General features: G+C 44.2%; 1 protein-coding gene across 4 annotated transcripts in view; it reads right to left on the reverse strand.

Annotated features, from left to right (window-relative positions):
* The window catches only part of PTPN3 (protein tyrosine phosphatase non-receptor type 3), a 723,876-nt gene that overhangs the window by 408,541 nt on the left and 292,968 nt on the right, over window positions 1–22,367 (reverse strand). For all 4 annotated transcript variants that reach the window (XR_003854628.1, XM_029589859.1, XM_029589860.1 and 1 more), the window contains exons 8-9: window positions 21,230–21,350; window positions 18,878–18,965 (exon numbers count right to left, since the gene is read on the reverse strand). Coding sequence is in view for 3 of the 4 variants with exons in the window: in XM_029589859.1 (XP_029445719.1) it covers window positions 18,878–18,965; window positions 21,230–21,350 (209 nt within the window). In the remaining variant the exon portion in view is untranslated. The remainder of the gene's footprint in view (window positions 1–18,877; window positions 18,966–21,229; window positions 21,351–22,367) is intronic.

Consider the following 22,367-nt stretch of genomic DNA (forward strand, 5'->3'; position numbering starts at 1 on the left):
GAGCCTGCAACCTGTCTAGGCTGTCTGAGATGAAAGGATTGAGACCTACCAAAAAGTCGAGTCCTCTGTAGGGTCGAAAATGCTTGGATCCCCTGGCACGACCTCTCATGCCAAAAGAGTACAATGTCTGCTTCTTATCCTCCAGCCACCAAGGAACCGGGAATTTGCCACACTTACTGGTGAGTTTTTTCGAACTCACTCCCAAACAAAAGCGAACCTTTAAAAGCAATTTTGTAAGGTTAACCTTGGAGGTTGCATTGGCTGACCAATTTCTCAGCCATAACTAATGCCTGGCCACTATTACCAAAGCCACCCCTCTGGCTGAGGTGCAGACCAAATCGCAGCCCACATCTGCCAAAAAAGCAGCTGCTGGCTCCATAACTGGCCTGGAATTCAATCCAGATTCATCAACCTCCTGAGAGAGAAGTAAACAAGAGCGTGCCACCAGAGAACAAGAAGCTATCTGTAAGGTCATTGCCACTGCTTCAAATGCTTGCTTAAGGAAGGCCTCAATCCTCCCTCCATAGGGATAAGTTGTCTGCTTGGAGATGGCACAGACAAGCATGTTCACTTTCGGAAAACACAAATGCTCTTTCACCACTGGATTCAGGGGGGTACAGGACTTCCAAAACCCGACCCCCTTTGAAATTAGCCTCCAGGGCACCCCACTCAAGATCAATCAATTCTTGAATGGCCTCCATATCAGGGAAAAAACAAGAGACTTCTCGCAAAGAAACCAAAATGGGATTTTTCTTTGGCTCGGACATGGAATCTGCCCCAGGTACTCCCAGCATCTTTAATGTCTGGGAAATCAGAGCCAGTAGCTCATCTCTATGAAAGAACAGCAACATAGTTCTATACGGCTCCAGTCCCAGAGGAATTTCCCCATCCTCCAGCGAGTCAGGATCGACCTCATCATCCGTGCCATATGGATGCCTATCAGGAGGACCTGATGCCGATCTAGGTGTACTTCGGCACTTAACAGTAGTACTGGGCGAGTGAGAGGTCACCACCTGAGACTCTGACCTGCAGGATTGGACGGGGCTGAGGACTGCGTCTGAAGAAGGGATTGCAATCTTTGAAAAAAATTGTATCCAAGAAAAGGCAGAAGGATCCATGCCAAAACCAAAAGGAACCTGTGCAGTTCTCACTAAGCTACCTTCCCCCACTGACAAACCAGTTAAGGGAGTTCCAAGGTCAGGTGCCTCTCCTGACATGTCTTTACCCAGGCCATCATCAGGCTGGGAAGAACCGAGCTTAGTAAAATCAGAGGAAGATAATTCTCCCTGAGTCTCTAAGCAGCAGTGACACAAGTTAAGAGGGCACGTCAGGCTCAGACACCCAAATCTGACAGGCAGCACAGAGGGAAAGGTGCTTAGGTTTCTTAGACACAGGCATCAGTCTGACAGTATGTTTAAACAGACAACTGAAGGTGTGCGTCCAGCTGAATTCACGCTGTAAAATATATATACCCAAAATTTAGGCATCGCAAAGCTAGGCGAACCAACTTAAGCGCACAACAATGACCCTACATTGTGTGCATGGGCAAGCACACCTAACACGGAAGCCGGTGTCCCCTGGATGCCCAAGCAGGTGTCTGAATAAACGTCCAAAAACTGGGCACACAACCTGGATGCACAGCCAGATGCACTTGCACACACTGACTGTCCTGAAGATGGCAGCCTAATGCGCAGGAAAAGGTGTGCAAAAACACTGCCGCAGCCAACCAGGCTGTACACAGAGAAAAGCCTAATAGCGGGGCCTAGCCAACATGGGCTGCTCAACCCGCCAGGCTGCTCAAGTCCCTTAACCTCCCTCGAGGGAGGAAATGAAGTCAGAATAGCGCACCAAGACAGAGACCGGAAGAAGGGAGAAGCCTTACGAACAACCCTTATACTCTTTTTTTTTTTTTTTTAAGCCATACCTCCAGCTACAGGAGGAGAGGTCATATACTGTCACCACTATGCTCGGCTTCCTGCACCCACTGTCTTTCAGCTGTTTTAGCAGCTAAGTCCATGCCAGCTGAGAAAACTAGCTACTGGACCAAGGCACTAATCTGAGGGACCACAGAAATCATCTCAGGAATTCTCAACTGGGGGAGGAACCATTTGGTATCACCACAGGAGAGTGGGCCAAATTCAATTTCCTTTTATTTCTTCTTCTAAAACTTGAAGCAATCTCCAGTAGGGAGATGCACGTCCACCATATGCTGGAAACGGAGAATACTGGCAGCAGGCTGTCATTAGAGTTCAGCTTTGCTCCATCTCCAACTACTGACAGACGTGCATAACCCACTGGTTCTGGATCATTTGACTAGACACTAAGAAAAACATCTTTAATAGCAGCCGCCAGCTGTGGTTTAAATGAAAGTGTCAAATCAATTATAAAATTCAAGACAAACTGAATCACTAACAATGAACAGAACCCCTTCTACCGTTAATTCAAGTAGCTGAGAAGGAAGCAGGGACTTACTTATCCAGAAAGCCTCTGTTTCATCTATGTTTAAAATTAAATTATTAGCTCTCAGCCAGATACTGGTTTCATATAGGGGCAGATTTTCAAAGGGTTACGAGCTTAAGATACGCGTGTAACCCCCGAAAAGCTGCCCCTTCCATCCCCTGCGTGCGCCGAGCTATCTTGCATAGGCTCGGCGGCACACACAAGCCCCGGGACGCGCGCAAGTCCCGGGGCTTTCCTGGGGGGGGGGGGGCGTGTCATCGGGGGCATTCCGGGGGCGTGGCCGTGGCTTCCAGACCAGCCCCTAGACCGGAACATGGCACGCCGGCGGCTGGCCGGGGCAGGTGTAACTTGTAAAATAAAGGTGGGGGGGATTTAGTTAGGGCTGGGGGTGGGTTAGATAGGGGAAGGGAGGGGAAGGTGGGGGGGGGGGCCGGAAGGAAAGTTCCCTCTGAGGCTGTTCCAATTTTGGAGCGGCCTCAGAGGGAACGGAGGATGGCTGCGCGGCTCGGCGTGCACAGGCTGCCAATTTTGTGCAGCTTTGCGCGCGCCGACCCTGTATTTTATAACATGCGCGCTAAAATCGGGAGTAGATTTGTTCGCATCGGGTTGCGTGAACATATCTAGTCCCGCGCGCACCTTTTAAAATCTATCCCATAATCAAGCAAGCATGAACTTGAGGTCACCGGGAAAACACAACTGGTTGTCAACTGCATATATTTTGTACTCTACGTCAAAAGTTGACAGAAGTGTACAAAAATGCAAATTTAACAGAGTGCAGAACCTTGTGGCACTCCCACAAATTGGTTTCTAGGACAATCTTTTTTGACTAATTTTAAGTTGAAACAGCTGTGAAAGAGATAAGACTGAAACCATTTTAAAATACTGTGCCCATTCCAAGAGAGCCTTACACCCTAAGCAATGAATGACTGATGCAATCAAAGGTAGACGATACAACTAATGAGAGCATGATCATAGACTGTCCCTTGTCTAACTGCAACAGTTACCCTGTTAGTCCCTCTGCAGTAAGATCTAGAGGGCAGAAGCAGCCAACAGCAATTCCAAGAAAATCAGCAGGGGACCTGTGCTCAAGCCCTGCCACGGCCTTCCCACCTTCTCCCCTCAGGTTAGCAGGGAATCCCTGCCAGGGGCTAGACAGCCACAGGGCCTATAGTTTTAGTTTTATTATTGTTGCTGCTGCTACTGTAGGCTGAAGAGAACAGTAGTGGCAGACCGGGATGATAATGGCAGCAGCAGCTCTGGCCCTATGTTGCCTAGGTTTAAATCTGGGCTTACTTCATAGCAGTGTACTGAGGCGGTCCTGAATTTTCCTAACTCTAAAGTCATCACTGAAGAATTAATACTAGCTCAGGCTAATCTGAATTGGAAACAAAAACAAGAAAAACTGCAAATACATTAAAATATTCTGCTAGCTAGTATATATGTTTAGAAACAAATACAATATTCTTAGTTAATTCTGTTGTATTTAATATTTAACTTCTTAAAAAATCCCTATAAATAAACACATTTAAATCATATTCTGCAGAGTCTCAATAGATTATGACTTTCTACTGAGTACCATTGGAATTTTTTTTAATTTTTTTGCCAAACTTCCCTAGGAATACTGAAGGAAACTCTACAGTCTCATGACATCAATCTATGGAGGCTACTACAGTTACAAATAGGCCGGTCTTTAAATACTAAAATTTATACCCCTTTCCTTTACAAGAAAAATGGAAAATTGTAATAGTTATCTGGCTTCTCTCATCATTTTCAGATAGATACGCTGCAAACTGTTTGAAGGAGAAAGAAGGGGGCTCAGATTTGTCCCCATCCATGCACTTGGGAATCACAACAGTTTCTGCAGTGTTAGAAAGAAAGAACCTGATCCTTCCTAACTCCACTGAATAACAGGACTTTGAACAGATGACTTTGGATCAATCCAGAATGAATTATAGTTATAAGATTCAGAATGTTACTGGATAATCAGGTTGGGCTGGGGGGGGACATAAGACAAGTTTGTGCTAGAGTCAGTTATCTAGTAATCTACATAGCTCCCATCCCAATAAGCTCTTGGACACAGGGACTCAATGAGAGATGCTCATCGACCAGAGGGAAAGTTTACCTCTTCAAGACTCTTAGGGGCCTCTTCTGCTCATCAGTCCAGTTAATCAGAAAAATAGAGCACCACACTGATTTCAAAGCTATTCAAAAATAAAGTTTTTCCTGGCACCGATGGCAGAAAAAAAACAAAGTCCAGAGTGATAAAACCATGGCTAGTGCACCAAACAGTTAATACAAATGGTCCAAAGCCCAAAGAAACCTATGGAACGGAACCCTCCTCTCTCCTGGTTCTTCCCCAGTACCTGTACTGAGATGCAGCTCTCCTCCTTTCCTTTTCTGTTACTTCACCCACTTCTCAAACTCTAATGAACTGTGGCTGATTCGTTTTGTCGGTCAGCAATTCTGTAGGCCTTCTCTATTAGGCAGCGTTGCTTCCGACTCCCACAAAGAACACTCTCCTCTTACTTATTTATTTTATTTATTTAGTCAGATTTATATACCGACTTTCAAATTCATATCACGTCGTTGAGACTCTGGCTGAATTCTTTTGTCAGTCAGCAACATTCCAAGATCATCTTCAGCTTGGCAGCATTCTCTCTGAACTCACACCAAGGACAGTGCTCTCCTTTCTCAGCTTCTGCAACCTCTCAGGGATTCACTCTCTTCAACCCCAAGACTTCCTCCTTCCATAAAGACCTGAGCAACCCCCAACCCTGGTCCCCAGCCACCTTCCTAAAACAGGAACTCTTCTTCTGCAACACTCCTCTGATTGAGGAAGGGCAACTCCTCAAGGCCCTCTCCCTGTGGAAGGAAATACCTCACTAGCACCTCCCGGGATAGGAGAAGCACTGACCATCAGCAGCACCTTCCTGCTGGAAAGGCACTTTAGACTTCCCCTGCACTCATATGGGCATATAACATTTATTAAACATAGGGCACCTCTGTTACAGACAGTAACATAGATTGATGCCACCTTGTGGCTGATTGTTATATCTCACTGTTTTCTAGCTCCTATCTAATTTTACTTTAACCTTATGTTTTCTTTGCTGGGTAATACATCTTGGCACCCAGTCACTAGCAGCTTTCAGTTGTCTTTATTTCTACATATCAAACATGGTATCATAAGAATATGTAAAAAAAAAGTAAATAAAAGTAAAAGGAATAGGAAACAGATATGGTTCTCCAAGGTGGTGTCCGAAAAAATAAAAGGCAAAAATATCAACATTTAAAACAAAGGCTCTCAGAAAGAGGAACATGGGGAAGAATTTCTGGTGAAGCTGAATAAGTTAAGGAAAGAAATCAGGAAAGCAAAACATCAAGTAGAAGAAAGGATCACCTAAAAAGATAAAGCAAAGAGCAAAAATATTTTTCAGATATTATCTGAGAAAAGAAGGCGGCCAGAGGTAGTATTGTAAAACTGAAAAGAGACAATAAGCAATGTGTGGAGAAAAAGAAAAAGCTGAAATATTTACATACTTTAGTTTGGTGTTCACTAACGATGACCCTGGATGAGGAATGTTGCTGGTTAGCAAAAGCATTGATGAGAATGACAGAGACACAGCTCCATTTACAGAAGAGAGTGTTTGGGGGGAACTAGCAAAACAAAGTGGACAAGGCCGTATGAGATACATCCCAGGGTACGAAGGGAACTCTGAGAAGTGTTGATGGGTCTTGCTGAAGGACATGTTCACGCTTTGCCTGAAAGGTGGAATATAAATCAAATAAATAAACAATAGATCCCTGGAGATAGGAGTGGTGTGACAAGATTGGAGAACAGTATTTGTGGTCCCGCTTCACAAAATTAGTAGAGAGAGGAGGCTGGAAACTACAGACCAGTTACCCTTACCTCAGTTGAGGGAAAATTAATGGAGACTCTGCTGCAGGAAAGAATATAGAACTATCAACAATCTGGTGGTTTGCTGGACCTGAGGCAACATGGTTTCACCAGAGGAAGGTTGTGTGAAATAAATCTGATTTTTTTGGTTGGGTGACTAGAGAATTAAATCAAAGAAGCACACTCAATGTTATTCACTTGCATTTCAGCAAAGCTTTGATACAGTGCTGCATAGGAGGCACATGAATAAAATGAGAACCTTGGAGTAGGTACAAAGTTAATGGAATGGATTACTATTTGGTTGTACCTCAGGAGGCGTTTTTGAGTCCGGTTCTGTTCAAGATCTGCAATAAAGTGGACATGTTGAAGGAGTAGAGAGAATGAAAAGTGATTTAAAAAAAGCTGTAAGAGTGTTCAAAGGTTTGGAAGCTGGGATGCCAAGAAGTGCAGAATCACACATTTGAATTTCAGTAATTGAAAGGAGCTGCATGTGATGGGGTGGGGGTGGGGGGGGGGGTGGGAGAGATGAGTAAGGAGAGAGACCCCTTGGGGTGATAGTAGCTAATTATCTGAAAGTAGTAAAGCAACGTGACAAGGCATTAGCTAAGGCCAGAGGGATGCTGGGCTGTATAGGGAGAAGCATAACCAGCAGTAAAAAGGAGGTGATAAGGCCCTTGGTCCTTGTACAGTCACCTGGAGTACTGTATTCAGTTCTAGAGACCATATCTAAAAAAAAAAAAGAAACAGGATTGAAGCAATCCAGAGAAAGGCAACCATAATGGTATGGGGGTTTGCACGGAAGCCCTATGAGAAAAGTGTCTAGAGTATCGAAACATGTATATCATAGAGAAAAGAAGGGAAAAGGAAGGTATGTTACCGACTTTAAAATACCTGAAAAGCATTAAGGATACACAAAATCAAACCTGTTCCGATAGAAAGGAAGCTGTAGAACTAGGGGTCATTTGATGAAACTCCGAAGGGGGAAGGCTAAGGACCAACCTCAGGAAATATTTCTTCATAGAAAGGCTGGTGGATGCATGGAATGCCCTCCCGGAAGAAGTGGTGAAGATGAGAACTGTAATGGAACTCAAAAGAGTAGGGGATTCACACTGCAAATTCCTAGAGACTAGCGGATGGAAATGAAGAAATGGGTAAGTTATGTTAACACTAAGTGTAACAAGTTTGCACAGAAAGGCAGTAACCACCCTGAACAGAAGGCATGGGAATAACCTGAATGGAGCAGGGCAGTTACTACCCAAAGCAACTTACTGAACAGACTGGATGGACCATTTTGGTCTTTATCTGCCACTATTTGTTACCATGATAGAACGAGACAAATTTGAATACAGCTACTGAAATATGCTGCAATGCAGAGCTTACTGACTTGCAAATGAGATTTACTGAATCTGCAGGCTGGCACTGTTAATGTAGCAGATAAGTATCAGTGAAGCATAAATGGTTACTACAGTAAGCAAAACCACAATAATCCACCTACAACCAAATCTGCAGCATGTAGATATTGTGGCAATGTACATAAGTGAGAAAGAACAATATCCATCATACGGAAAAACATGTAGATCACGTGATACCCACAATTATGTTGTGATAGTGTGTCCATCAAGACAAAACACAGCAATCAAGTTGCAAGAAAAAGAGTCAGATGATGCACATTTGCTCAGTACTGATGGGATCTTCTCAGAGGAATGCTCAAATACTATGCAAACAGATTAAATAATATACTACAATCCTGTTAGTTGGACTCTGGGTTGACATGCAACATCATGTGTCTGAAAGATAAGACAAGGGTGACAGTGAGGGCACACTACAACCAAGCAGTACCAAACTTCAGCTATATTCTGGAGAACTCATAATGTCCTTGGCACTTTTTCAAATGCAGGGCAGCATACATGGACATAATCATGAACATGAATAAATCAATGAAAGTCATTCAGAAACCATTGCTTGACATGCGAGAGCCTGGACTGAACCAGTTCACCATTCCTGGCACTGCATAGAACATCTAGTCCTTGGGAAATTCTGCAATACTGCGGAGCGTGGAATTTGCGCAGAATTCCCCCCCTGCCAGGATTGCCATTTTTTTCACAGAACTTTGCAATTCTGTGCAGAAAATGGCAGAGGAGACCCTAGCATGCCACGAATCGAGCACGTGAAGATGAAGACCCCGGTGTGCCGTTTGCAGCGAAAATAAAGGCCCCCCCACGGGATGCGCGCCACTCTTGTCGAACATGAAGGCCCCTGGTGTCATGGGACGTGCGCATTTGCCGCGAAAATGAAGGCGCCCGTGTGCCGTGAACTGAGTGTGACCCGCTCACGGCAAAGATGAAGGTCCCGGTGAGAGTGAATGTGTGTGTGTGTGTGTGTGTGTGAGAAAGGGGAGGGGGTGTGAGAAAGGGGAGGGGGTGTGGGAAAGGGAAGGGATTCTTGAGTGTGGGTGCCAGAGAGAGGGAGCCTATATGAGGAGATTGTGAAGGAGTGTGTATGTGAGAGAGATTGGGAGCTGGTGTGTATGAAAAAGGGGTTGTGTGTATGTGAAGGTACTAGCCTGTATATGCATGAGAGAGAGCCTGTATAAAGGGCTGCGTGAGAAGAGACATAGGTAGCCTGTGTGAGGATATATGTGTGAGAGAGAAAAGGAGCTTGTGTGTGTATGCAAGAGAGAGAGACATTGTATGAGGGTGTGTGTGTGTGCTAGAGTGAGGGAGCCTGTATGAGGGTGTGTGTATGTGCACAAGAGAGAGGAAGCATGTGTGTGAGAGAGGGAGGGACAGAGGGAGCCTGTGTGAGGGGCAGTACTGAGAATGGGGTCAAACTGGGAAAGGCAATAGAGTGGAAGGGGAGAGATACTGGCAGGTGGAAGAGTTGGGGCCTAAGAAGGCAAAGTGGCCAGGAGAGTAGGGAGAGCGAGTGGAAGGGACACTCTTACATTGAATTTCTAGGGAAATTCTGCTCAAAATATTTAAAATTCTGCATCTAAGTAATAACTTTTTTTCTGTATTAATTTAAAATGTAATTACTTAAAGACTCATGTAAATTGTGTTATTTTGACCAAAAGTTTGCAGAATTTTTAAGTTTTTGTGCGCAAAATTTTTTTAATTTTTTGCGCAGAATTCCCCCAGGAGTAAACATCAGTGCACAAGACCATTGCTGACACAACAGCTGATTAATGCATATCAATGTGTTTCATGGACCAGGGGAATCTGCTCCATGAGAATTGTATTTTGAGCTCGATCCCTATATTTCACCAATCTAATATGTTCCCTGCAATGTATCTATAAAAACCAGAAGTGAAAGCATATCTGGACAAGCATAAAGCTGATGATAATCTCACACCAGTAACCAAATCAACAGACTTGAGATCTCAGTATATAACGCCAATGCTTGAAGATGTCTTATACAAGCTGCACAAGACTCCAGTGTTTATGCTCAATGCACAGGATAAATTCCTGCCATGCAAGTTAGATGAGAAAAGCAGTCTTATGACCACATTCCGGGGCAGAAAAAGATGAGCCAAACTATCATTTGAAGTCTCAGTGCACCATAGGTTTATCAGCAGAAGCAGCTTGAATTGAAACTCTCATCATACGCTGCAGTGGCTCTGAGGAGGAAGCAGTGCACGACTATGACAAGTGCTTGGCCCTAATGGATTAATGAGGCAGGTAAAGTTAAGAAAATAACATGCCATACTGGGTCAGACAAAGGGTCCATCAAGCCCAGCATCCTGTTTCCAACAGTGGCCAATCCAGGCCATAAGAACCTGGCAAGTACCCAAAACCTAAGTCTATTCCATGTTACCATTGCTAGTAATAGTGGTGGTTATTATCTAAGTCAACTTAATTAATAGCAGGTAATGGACTTCTCCTCCAAGAACTTATCCAATCCTTTTTTAAACACAGCTATACTAACTGCACTAACCACATCCTCTGGCAACAAATTCCAGAGTTTAATTGTGCATTGAGTAAAAAAGAACTTTTTCCGATTAGTTTTAAATGTGCCACATGCTAACTTCATGGAGTGCCCCCTAGTCTTTCTATTATCCAAAAGAGTAAATAACCCGTTCTAGACCTCTCATGATTTTAAACACCTCTATCATATCTCCCCTCAGCCGTCTCTTCTCCAAGCTGAAAAGTCCTAACCTCTTTAGTCTTTCCTCATAGGGGAGTTGTTCCATTCCACTTATCATTTTGGTAGCCCTTCTCTGTACCTTCTCCATCGCAATTATATCTTTTTTGAGATATAATTGCAACCAGAATTGTACACAGTATTCAAGGTGTGGTCTCACCATGGAGCGATACAAAGGCATTTTGACATTTATACAGAGGCATTACAATTCAAGATGAAGGAAGTCCATTTCAATGGGCACATATTTTCCTCACAGGGACTGAAAATGAACCCAAATAAAGATTAGAGCCATATAGGATATGCCACAACCTATGGAGAACAGGTGTTCTCCATCCAATGGCAGCAGGATGATGGGTGACATCATCCACTGGAACCTAGCATGGAAAAACTAATTTCAAAGTTTCTAGAACTTTGACTAAGCCTCATTGGGCATGCTGTTATGCCATGCATCCACACAGAGTCCCTTTAGTCTTATATTTAGCAAAAAAGAAATAAAAATAGAGAAACCAACTCCACAGGGAGGTGGGCAGGTTTCATGAGGTCTAACATCCTGCTGTCCTCAGAAAACACCTGTTACAAGTAAGCAGCTCTCAGACAGGGGAATCCCTAGTTATAGGCTGCCCCCAGTGAAAACAGAGGCAACAATAAAACCAGTCCCAACGGGTACAATAATATTTTCTTGGTGGTAAGCTTTTGTAATTTATTCTTAAAATATGCAGGGGCAGCCTGGAACAAAAACAAGAGAGAAAGAGGTGGGCTCTACACCTCAAACAAGTTCTTCTGAAGGACAGACTGGTCAAACCTGCTGTTGGATCAGTCATCCCTATCCAAACTATAATGAGATGTGAATGAGTGAAGAACTCTCCATGTCACAGTTTTGCAGATCTTCTCCATGGAGACTGATCACAGTGAACCACAGACACTGCCATGGCTTGGACAGAATGAGCATTGACAAGGCCCATCAGATTCAATCCCACGTGAGCATAACAAAAAGGAAATGCAATCTGCTAGCCAATGAGAGTCTGGCAATAGCAATCCTCAGCTTGTTTGAGTAAACGGTAACAAAAAGTTGGGTGGACTTCCCTATGGGCTTCAGTCCGCTCTAGGTGGAAGGGCAAGGCTCTCGCAGTCCAAATCATGTAGTGCTTTGTTCACTTTGATGGACATGGAAGAATAATTGACTAGTTAAGATGGAATTCTAAGCAAGACCACCCTATCATGGAAAAATTTGGTATAAGGAGGATAAGTTACTAGACCCTGAAAGCTCACTGACCCAGAGCACCAAAGTGACCACCACCAAAAACGACCTTCTAGGTCAGCTACTTCAGGCCACATGAGTGCCTTGGCTCAAAAGAAGTTTTCATCAGCTGGAACAAATCCAAGTTGAGGTCCCACAAAACAACACGAGATGTGATGGGAGGCTTCAAATGAAGCAAACCCTGAATGAAATACAAAGCTGTACAGAGATGCACTTACCTTCTATATTTTGATAATATGCATCAATCCACTAAAGTCTCAAGATCAACTTTCCAGCATCAGATAAATGTGGAAGGTAATCAAGCAGTTTTTGTGTGGAGCAGAAGAAAGGATCTAAGGCATGTTGCTCACACCACACGGCAAACCTCCTCCACCAAAAGTCCATAGGGCTTCATAGGGCAAGCTTTTTGAAGCCAAAAGCACTTGAGACACATCCTCCAGAGGGGGTCAAGGGGGTTTGAGAATCAATCTCCCAACATCCAATTGGTGAGCAATAGAGTCTTGAGGTTGGGATTTATTTATTTGGCATTTCTTATAGTCTGCTACAGCCCTACAAAATTCAGTGTGGATTACATAAAACCATACACAAATACATTAATAATGGCAACAAATAATACAAATACAAAAAATGTAAAATATAAATACATACAGTTACAATCAAAATATCCAACCTCATTCGGATAGAAATCTCCCATAAAATCAGGAACCAGATCTCTCTCGACCAAAACGGGACTACGAGAATCATAGTGCCCTGGTCTTCTTTAAGCTTCAACAAAACCTGAGGATATATGTACAGAAGCACTCTGCCGCAGTGCAGGATGAAAGCATGTGAGAAAAGTTTGTCACACGCGCTTGCCTGGGACAGAAAATTGGCACCTTCCTGTTCTCAAGAGATGTGAACAGACTCATCACTGGAGTTTCCCAGCAAAGGAAGATTCAGTTTGCTACCCCTTGGTCCAGGGACCGCTCATAAGGACCAATTCAGACTCTCTATCATCATGTTCTCCACTATGGCCAGGTAAATGTCTCTGAGAACTTTCCCTTGAGAGATGGCCCAGCCCCATAGCTGGATGGCCTCCTGACAGAGAAGGTACAAGCCAGTGCATCCCTGCTTGTTGATGTAGTACATCACCACTTGACTGCCTAGACAAGAATACATTTGGACAGCTAATCTCTGAAAGCCCAGAAAAGATACAAAATTTCCCATAGTTCCAGAAAGTTTATCTGATGCATCCTTTACTAGGCAGACTAAAAGCCTTGGGTGCAGAGACCATCTACATGAGTTCCCCAACTCAGTCAAGTGTATCCTTTGACAGGGAGTGATCCGGATGCTGTTCCAGAGATCCTGCATGGCCTGTAGCCACTGAGACCTCAATATTCATTGGGTGCTTCTCAAGTGTAGAATTGCCATAGGAGTTACGTTCACCACTGATGCCATGAGGCCCAATAGCTTCAACATGTGCCAGGATGATGTCTACTGATTCATCTGGATCTCTTCCACTATGGCCAAAGTGGTGGCCCTTTGTTGTGGAACAAAGGCTTTTGCCGAGTCGTGTTTAGCAGAGCTCCATTAAACTCCACTTGAGGTGAGACGGGGTAGTTGATGAAAAACTCTAGTAACTCCAACATCCAAATGGTCATATGCATCAGTTCGTCACTCCTGCCTGAGATGTTCTCTTGTCCAGCCAATTGTCCAGATAAGGAAAAACAAACACCCCCAATTCACGCGAGTGCATCGCCACATCTTTGTAAAGACACATGGAGCAAAAGCTAGCCGAAATGGCAGAAAGAGATACTGGAGGTGGCAGTTTCTCACTGTGAATCTGATATTTCCTATGACTGGTAAAGATTTCTATAAGATAATAAGTATCCTTTACATTGAGAGAACAGAGCTAGTCCCCTTTTTGAAGGAAGGGGATTAAGGTGCCCTGAGAAACTATCTTGAAATTTTCTCTTTTTATGAATTTGTCCAAGGTACTTGGGTCTAGATGGGCTGAAGCTCTATTTTCTTTAAAATCAGGAAGTGCTTGGAGTAAAATCCCCACCCTCTTTGCCCTGGTGGGACAAGCTTGACCACTTTGGAGATCAAGGGAGAGCTCCATTTGAAGCACTTCCTGATACAGCGACTGACCTTAAGCTGGGTGTGGGAGCCGTGGACCTATTTATTTATTTTATATTCCACTTTCCAACACTTCAGAGCACATTACATTCCAGTACTGTAGGTATTTCCCTTTTCCCACAGGGTTTACAATCTGTTTGTACCTTCATGCCCAAGGTAATACTGGACCACCAGCTTATGCAAAACCACAGCCTGCCCCCAAATGGAATACCCTCTAGCATGGTTGCTGACTTGGATGCTGCCTGGGACTTAGGTGCCCTCTGCATGAGGGGGCCTGTTATGATTGGGATTGAAGGGATGAACGGAAATGTCTCCTCCGGCGGTATAGTCCCCTCTGCCCTAACTTTGTGTACTTTCTGGAAGAGGAGGCCAGGTCTGGAATAGCTGTGGAGAGCTATTGAAGCACTGTACAATGATCTTGGATCTGTGCCACCGCATCCCTGACCGTATCTCTGAAGAGATTCTCTCCAGTGCACAGCACGTCAGCAAATCTTTCTTGCATTTCCAGGCAGAGATCCAAAGCCCGGAACCAGGCAAATCTGTGCACTTCTATCCTATTCCCACTGCAGAGACTCTTTCAATGTTGTTTCATAAACATCTTAGGTCAAATGGACCCTGTGCTTTCTACACTCCAGCCCTCTGTCCACCTGAGACCGGAGGGCATTTTGCTGCTTTTGAGGAAGCTGCTTGGTCAATCCCTACACCTGCTGATCACCAGTGTCAATGGAACCAATGGCTCCCCCATTGTCAATGGCCCTCCTATCATAGGTGCAGTTCTAGGGTTCTTTAATATTGATACCTCCGATGTAGCTACCAATGGATTGGTCTTTTAATACCCGAACAGATGTTCCATGAGATCCAATGGGGGCAGTCATTCTTTTGGAGTCATTTCACCACACTTGCTGCACCCCCTGACATCATGAGATGCCCCCAAGCATAGGATGTATTTATCACTGGGGTCCATGATAAACATGTCCCTGTCACATCAAGGGCACTACCTGAACTCACTAGAAATGTCAGAACAAAACAAAAGGGACACAAAATTCAGCTCAATAGTGGTGGAAGGTCGATGGCTGTGGGCACTAATGGCCCTACCACTGAGGACTGGCAGCAAATGGAAACTTAGAAAAACACCAAAAACCCTTACATAGGGAACTACAGTTGAAGAGATTGTGGAACCCCCATGATGGACCTCCAAAGTTGAAGGAAAAGCACAAGAAAATTATACAAAAGCTTCAGAAGAGAGAGAAGAGGCTTGAACCATGATCTACCGGTTCTGAGATAAAAAAAAAAACAAAACTGAAGAGACCCCCCACACACACACATGGAGTCATGGCATAATAGCATGCCATGGGCATGCTCAGTGAGGCTCAGTCAAAGTTCTAGTAACTTTGACATAGTTTTTCTGTTGTCAGGCTCCCACAGATGATGTCACCCATGTGTGAGAACTGTCATCCTGCTTGTCCTCGGAAAAGTAAAATCTGTGCAACGTTTCATTGGGTTTGTGATCTACCTAGCAAAATTGATGCCATGCCCATCAGAAGTATGTGAGCTTTTAAGACTGCTTCTGGATAAGAATGACGTTTAGCATTGGCTTCCAAAGCATGACTAGGCACTAGGCAGTGCAGGAAATGGAATGCTTTGTCACAGCACCTTTGTTGAAGTACTACGATGTCACTAAGCCTGCTGTGATACAGAATGATAGTAATAAAAATGGGCTAGGAAGTTTTTGAAGCAAGCAGATTATCTGGTGGTTTTTGCTCCTAGGGCACTTACACCACCTGAGCAGAATTATGCGCAAATCAAAAAGGAATACTTGAGGAATGTTTTCATAATTAATTCTATAGATGTGATAAAATTACTGCAAAATTAAGCTGCTGAGAACAATCTTCAAGAAGCCACTATTGTGTGCTCCCAAGTGTCTTCATGGCATGCTGCTCATGAGCATTAACAGTGTTGATGTTGTTTATAATCCAGGCTCTCGGATGTATTTCAGTAAAACTTTAGTAAAGCTACACCAGAACAGGATCAGCCGGTCAGTGCAAGGCTTGAACATCTCTGAGTTTGCTGAGTGCAACAGGAACAAACTGACGTTGCAGAAATCAAATCAAGCAGGTTATCTGAATGTCACGAAACAAACTGCATCAGGCCATACAGGACACGGAAATGGTTGAGACCTTGCAGGCACTGAAGTCTGTGGTCCTGAATGGTTTGGCCAGAGGAGCAGGGCCGGTGCAAGGAGATTAGGCATGCTAGGCACCTTCTCTGCCTTGCCCCGCTTGCAGCCCTGAGTCCTACCTCTTGTGATTGTCAGCATGGATTTGTCAGGCTGTCCCCTAGCTGCTTTATGTTGTCTGTTGACTTTTTGGTTTTAATTATGCATATGGTTTCAATTGTACTGTTGTGAACTGCCATGAATTTAGAATATTTACGGGATATAAAACTGTAATGAACTATGCTGAGAAAGAATCTCTGTTGATAGCTAATCTCTATTCATACTTCTCAGAAACTGAATTGCTCTCACACATGTCTGTGAAGCCACAGCCAACTGTTAAGATACAGTTTGCATGTTATTTTCAACCAGATCAAGTGAATTCTGATCATGGGCTTCAATTTTTATGCATACAATTTTAAACTGTTTGCTATTGATTGGGAATTTGAACATGTCACTGTATCCCCATGCCACCCAAAAAGTAAAGCTGAATCAGCTGTGAAAACAGTGAAAAACCTGTACAGGAAGGCAAAAAGATGGCAAAGACCCACGAAAACTATATGCCATTGGAAAAACACACCTATGAAAGGCTTGAATATGAGTTCAGCACAGTGCCTGAAGTCAAGAAGACTGAAGACATCATTACCAGTAGCCAATAAACCAGATGTCATTCCTATGCCACAGAATGTGATTAGAGTTTAAAATGTGCTGAAATGTTTAATGGTAAAAATGCAGGTTTCCTCTTTATGAGAGCCTTGAATGGTTGTAAACTGTGTGTCAACATTTGCAGGAAGGGCACAGGATGTGCATGGTGCAAAAGGTTAAGCTGGAACCAGCACAGGAATATTCCAGAGTCCTAGGTCAGCTGTGTGTCAGGAGGTGTAACCTGCCTTCTTGACAGACAAGGAGGTACATCTCTTAGGGACTGGGTCATTAAGACAGAAGTGATAAAAAAAAACCCTGACTCTGCTGAGTTAGGGGCTGTTCCAGATTGCAAGGAAAGAGTTGGATGGAGCTGTGATCCACACCCAGGATCTCAGAAGGGAGCAGCAAGAGTGCACGGATTTCCCCCTAAAAATCCCCAGAGACTTGAAAGCAGAGGAGAAGTAAAGAGCACAATACAGCCTGGAAGTTAAAAGATTAAAAGGAGAAAGCTGCCCTTAACTAAAGCAGGAACTTATCTGTGCTAGGAAGCACAACTGTGCAAAGGGGACTTGTTTTGGGCCTCGGAGGATCCCGAGGCTGCACCAGAATGATTTTTCCTTGACCTCAGCAGGACATTCTTGTGAATGAGTATTTTGCTATCCAAGGAAATTAATGAAAGAACCAGGCTAGGAGGTCCCAAAGCAGAGGAAAGAAGAGAAACAAAGTAACCAGAACTAGTGTGTTGCTGTAAGAAGAAACTGTTACTTAATGAGAGGAATTAAGATTTCTGGAACTGTGATTCTGTTTGTCTTCTGCATCTAGAACTGTCACTGTCATTATGTTTGATCCTGAAGATTCTGCAGAAAACTATATTATTTGGAGTACAAATTTGAGTCTGGAAAGTGGTTTATTTATGTGAGTGTTCTCAGCCTGGTACAGGCCTTGCAGTTTATCCTGTCCCCAGCTCACGGCCCCAGAGAGTTATTCCCCCACCTCGGGATAGTAACTACAATGCTCCCTGAGGCTGGGAAGGTGACCTCTGGCATACAGGGGGTTACTCACACAAACCACATGCGATACAAAAATTATATCGGAAAGGCTGCAACAAAAGAGGCAAGCCTATAAGTCAAGCTAAGATGTATCTGCTAGGGATTTGCCCAAATGGAATACCGGTGAGTCAATCTGCATGAAACCATTATCAGGAGATCGAATGAGCAGTTTGAGTCACTCATATCTGGTGGATGTTGCAGGAACTCTTTATTGCCATAATTGTGTGGATCTGTGAGTGGCTGAGCAGCCAGCTTCATCATGCAGGTATAGACAGCACATACATGGATTAGCTGAAAGACCAAGCAATGCCTCCTATGCAATCTGGTGCCTATGGCCAAGTGAAAAACTGCGCCCTCACCCATTACACAACACATGACACTACGAGTTGGGAGACTCTGTTCAATGTTTGTACAGCAATGCCCATGGACAGTGCAATGGTATTAGGTGCCCCCCACCCCCTCACACACAATTAAAATTTATGCATTTATAATAGATTTTACATGAAAAAACTGCTTTTCTGTACACCCTCTGACTTAATATCATAGCAATATTAAGTCAGAGGTCCCAAAAGTAAAAAATAATTAAAAATAAAAAAATAAAAAAATTTTAAATCGGCCCGCAGCTTGAAAACCGGGCGCTCAATTTTGCCGGCGTCCGGTTTCCGAACCTGTGGCTGTCAGCGGGTTTGAGAACCGACACCAGCAAAATTGAGCATCGGCTGTCAAACTCACTGATAGCCACCACTCCTGTCAAAAAGGAGGTGCTAGGGACGCGCTAGTGTCCCTAGCACCTCTTTTCACCGTGGGCCCTCATTTGAATAGTACATCGCGTGCACAGGAGAGTGGCCTGTGCGCTCGCCCGCTCTCCTGCGACATTTACTGTATCGGCCCGTCTGTTAGAATGTAAAATTAGAAGCTATGCAGATATTGCAAATAGAAAAATTAAAATACAGATCTTCCATTTGTGGTTATAATGGGGGGGGGGGGTTAGCAATGTGACATTTGAATAAATTTGCATGATAATCTTCAAACACACTGCTCTGCTTCCTCTAAGTATTCTAAAGCACAAAATAAAAAAGAAATACGTGTGTCAAACATACTCTACCACTGTGCATTTCTATTCCATAGAATTCCAGTGTCCGGGCTATATTTATGTAGCATGATTCTGCTTCACTCTGTCTGAGACCACTGAAAAAAAGAAAAAGAAAAATAAAGCACTGAACATATATAAAAATTCAAAACATCACAATTGCTTAAGTGTTTTATTTTTTTTTTGGTAGTGAAGGGCCCAACCATTTTTCTCCTGCTCCTTTTGGGCTTCCTGCTCTATTAGAACTGGTTTTTTTTACGGCTATGGTGCCATCAGCCTTAATTTTCAACTACCTGGGGATTTAACCTCATTTTTCAACCCTCATCCATCTCCCATCTACCACCACCACTGAAGTGGAAGTCTTTGGTCAGGGATCACAGACAACAGCTTACTCTGAAATCCAGCACACATCCCTCCCCAAGTCTGACCATTAGGGGTCACTGTTGTATGTTGAGTAAGCCTCCTTTCCTACCAGGAGTTATGAGTGCAGCCCAGTAACAGGTCGATATTGTAACGTGCGGTTGAAGATTTCCCGTCTGTAACGTGCTGGGAGCGCACAATTCGGACGCGTAAGGCGATCCAGCCATACAGTCTCCAGTTTCACGCGTCCTTAGCGCTTCTTAAAACGGACGCATAACCCTTTCCGCACGCAGCATGTATATGATATGTAAATGAACGAATTAGCTGTATAATGAAGGAATTAGCTATTCCCCTCCGATACTGTGACGCGCGCTCAGATTATTTCCTTTGTAACCCGCTATTTTGCCGCAGCCTTAACGTGTTAGTTTACCGCTACCCTCTACTTGGTGTTAGTGTGGTGTTCGAAAATTAAAACGGGAATAAAGTGTAAAAAATGGTGTAAAAAAAGTGTAAACACATTGTTTACCTGCCCTGGCCCCGTCCGGTCTCCGGTGCAGCCCCAGTCCTGTCCCCTCCTCCCGAAGCAAAAAAAAAAACAAACCGAAAAAGTAGCAAGGCTCGGGCCTGCTACGGTAGTCCCTTCTCCCTTCTCCTCTCCTCCCGATTTCGGCGCTCAAGGCGGCTGGGTGGGCGTGCATTCATCCAGGCAGAGGGAGCCGGAGGCGAAAACGGCCTCCGGCTCCCTCTGCCTGGATTAATGCACGGCCCCCGCCTGCAGTGAATGAATGCCCGTGCGATTTCGGCGCTCAAGGCAGTCACATGCCGTGACGTCGCGACGTCACGGGCATTCATTCACTGCCGGCGGGGGCCGTGCATTCATCCAGGCAGAGGGAGCCGGAGGCCGCTTTCGCCGCTGGCTCCCTCTGCCTGGATGAATGCACGCCCACCCGGCCGCCTTGAGCGCCGAAATCGGGAGGAGAGGAGAAGGGAGAAGGGACTACCGTAGCAGGCCCGAGCCTTGCTACTTTTTCGGTTTGTTTTTTTTTTGCTTCGGGAGGAGGAGACAGGACTGGGGCTGCACCGGAGACCGGACGGGGCCAGGGCAGGTAAGCGGGGGCTGGGGGAAAGTTTGCTGAGCATCGGGGAACATCTGGTACCTGTCATTTCAAATGTAATTTGAAATGACATTTGAAATAACAGATACCAGCGCGGCCGTGAACCGTTAGGCCCGCAAACCCAGGATACTGTATAGGCGCTCTATACAGTAAAATGGGTTGCGCGGGCCTAACGCTTGCCTAAGGCTTCACAGCCGCGGCATGCATTTGCATGCAATTTGAAGAGAGTATCGAGCGGTAGGTGAAGAGAACTGTGCGTGCGGGGAACGAGGGTGCGCCTGACACTGCCGCACTGTTTCTACCGCGGCCTTAGAGTATCGATCTGTAAGTCAGTTTGAGGTACAGAAGCCAGATTCCAGAATCAAACTGTTCTCTCATATGACAACACACAGCATTGCTATGGGGCCATCCTGCTGGCCCATTTAGTGTTTTGTTCTTGGTTTAATTGTTTAAGAAAAAAAAGAAAAGCAATGGCAGCAGTTTAGCATTTAGGTCTTTGGCACGGTACAGCCAGCAGATTGCAAAGTACTACAACAGTGACGTGTTTGAGACTTGGAAAGCAGCTGGTGACTGACGGACTCCCAAATAATTCCAGAGCAGCACTAATGGATTTAGCGTGTCCTGCCCCTCTGAAACTGGGAAACGTATGTACCAAAGTGTCTGTCAAGTGAAGGCACAGAAATGGGAGGAAAACTCACGGGTGCAAGAGACCTTTCTGCCTAAGACAGGCTGTAGAATTACAGTGAAAAATAGTTACAGTACATGGGGATGTGGTTAAAAGGGGAGGGTCTAAGGTGCCATCTGTTGAAAGGACTATTTTACAATGCTAAAAGTAAACTTAGAAAAAACAAGCTAAGAATAAACAGCAACAACTTCAAAATGATTACCTGTGTTGTTTATGCAGTGATTCTACTTTGTTTACAAAATCGTTATTTTGATCTGGTACATAGTGACTATTTAACAGATACCCCGGAAGATGTTCTGAATTGTCATAGTCTCCAAGCTGAGCTGTTAAAGGAAAAACACAAAACATGAATGCAAATAGCAAAGCAAGTAGACTGGTTCTGCCCCAACCCTTTAGAATACTTTGCCACCCAAACTAGCTCCAAATTTCCTAGCTTTCAGAGACGACTAAACATGGATCTTTGAGGTAACTTTTGGATCATAAACCTTAGCTGACCCATTTCTCAAGCCGTGCTCCCTGATCATGAATTTCTACCCTTTAAGAGCTCACTGGACTCACACATACTTACGGCACTTCTTCTGCTCTACTTCACAATGTTGTAAGAACCTCCAATGTATTTCCCTAATTTAATTTTGGTATACCTACGACAAATCCCTGTAATGATTTATCTATCTTATTTGACATATTAAGAATGCAAACTTCCGACTTGCTCTAAAATGCTTTCAGCTCTCTAGAGAGCAACGCATGAAATAGATGAGAATGATTATTAGCACATAAGCTTTTTATTTTTGGCCTGGTCCACCTTCTTTCACATGTGAGCTTTCAGCCAAACTGGGTACGGCCTGAACCCTGCATCCTAAGTTCCATTAGCCCCATGAGCAGAACCCAGGACAGGCAATCAAACCCAGTACTGCCACAGGATATTTTTTTAATGCAGCATCTAGTCATCCAACCCGAAGGTATGCTTATGAACATCAGTTTTCCACAAATTTAGGAACTGATACACTAAATGATGTCTTCCAGAGTGTGCTTAGATGAAATGGTTTAGTATTTCTGGTTACCAGAGGTTGTTCAAATAAGTTGTGCTTCCCCTGAAGACAAGCACAACGTACTTTAAACACAGATTGCAGAGGATTTGTTTATTCACATCAGCATGCACAATCTATCTTACAAATGTTTTATTAGACACTACAGTTTTGGTAAGTTCAAAATCATATAAATCATACTGCTTTCTATGCAATGCATAAATATATCTCTTTGCAAAACCACTGCTGCCAGTTCAGAAGATAAATAAATGCAAAGAACCATAACCATCAACATTAACGTACAGCTATTTCTCT

The sequence above is a fragment of the Rhinatrema bivittatum genome, chromosome 2, assembly GCF_901001135.1.
Source record: "Rhinatrema bivittatum chromosome 2, aRhiBiv1.1, whole genome shotgun sequence".
Taxonomy (NCBI): Eukaryota; Metazoa; Chordata; class Amphibia; order Gymnophiona; family Rhinatrematidae; genus Rhinatrema; species Rhinatrema bivittatum.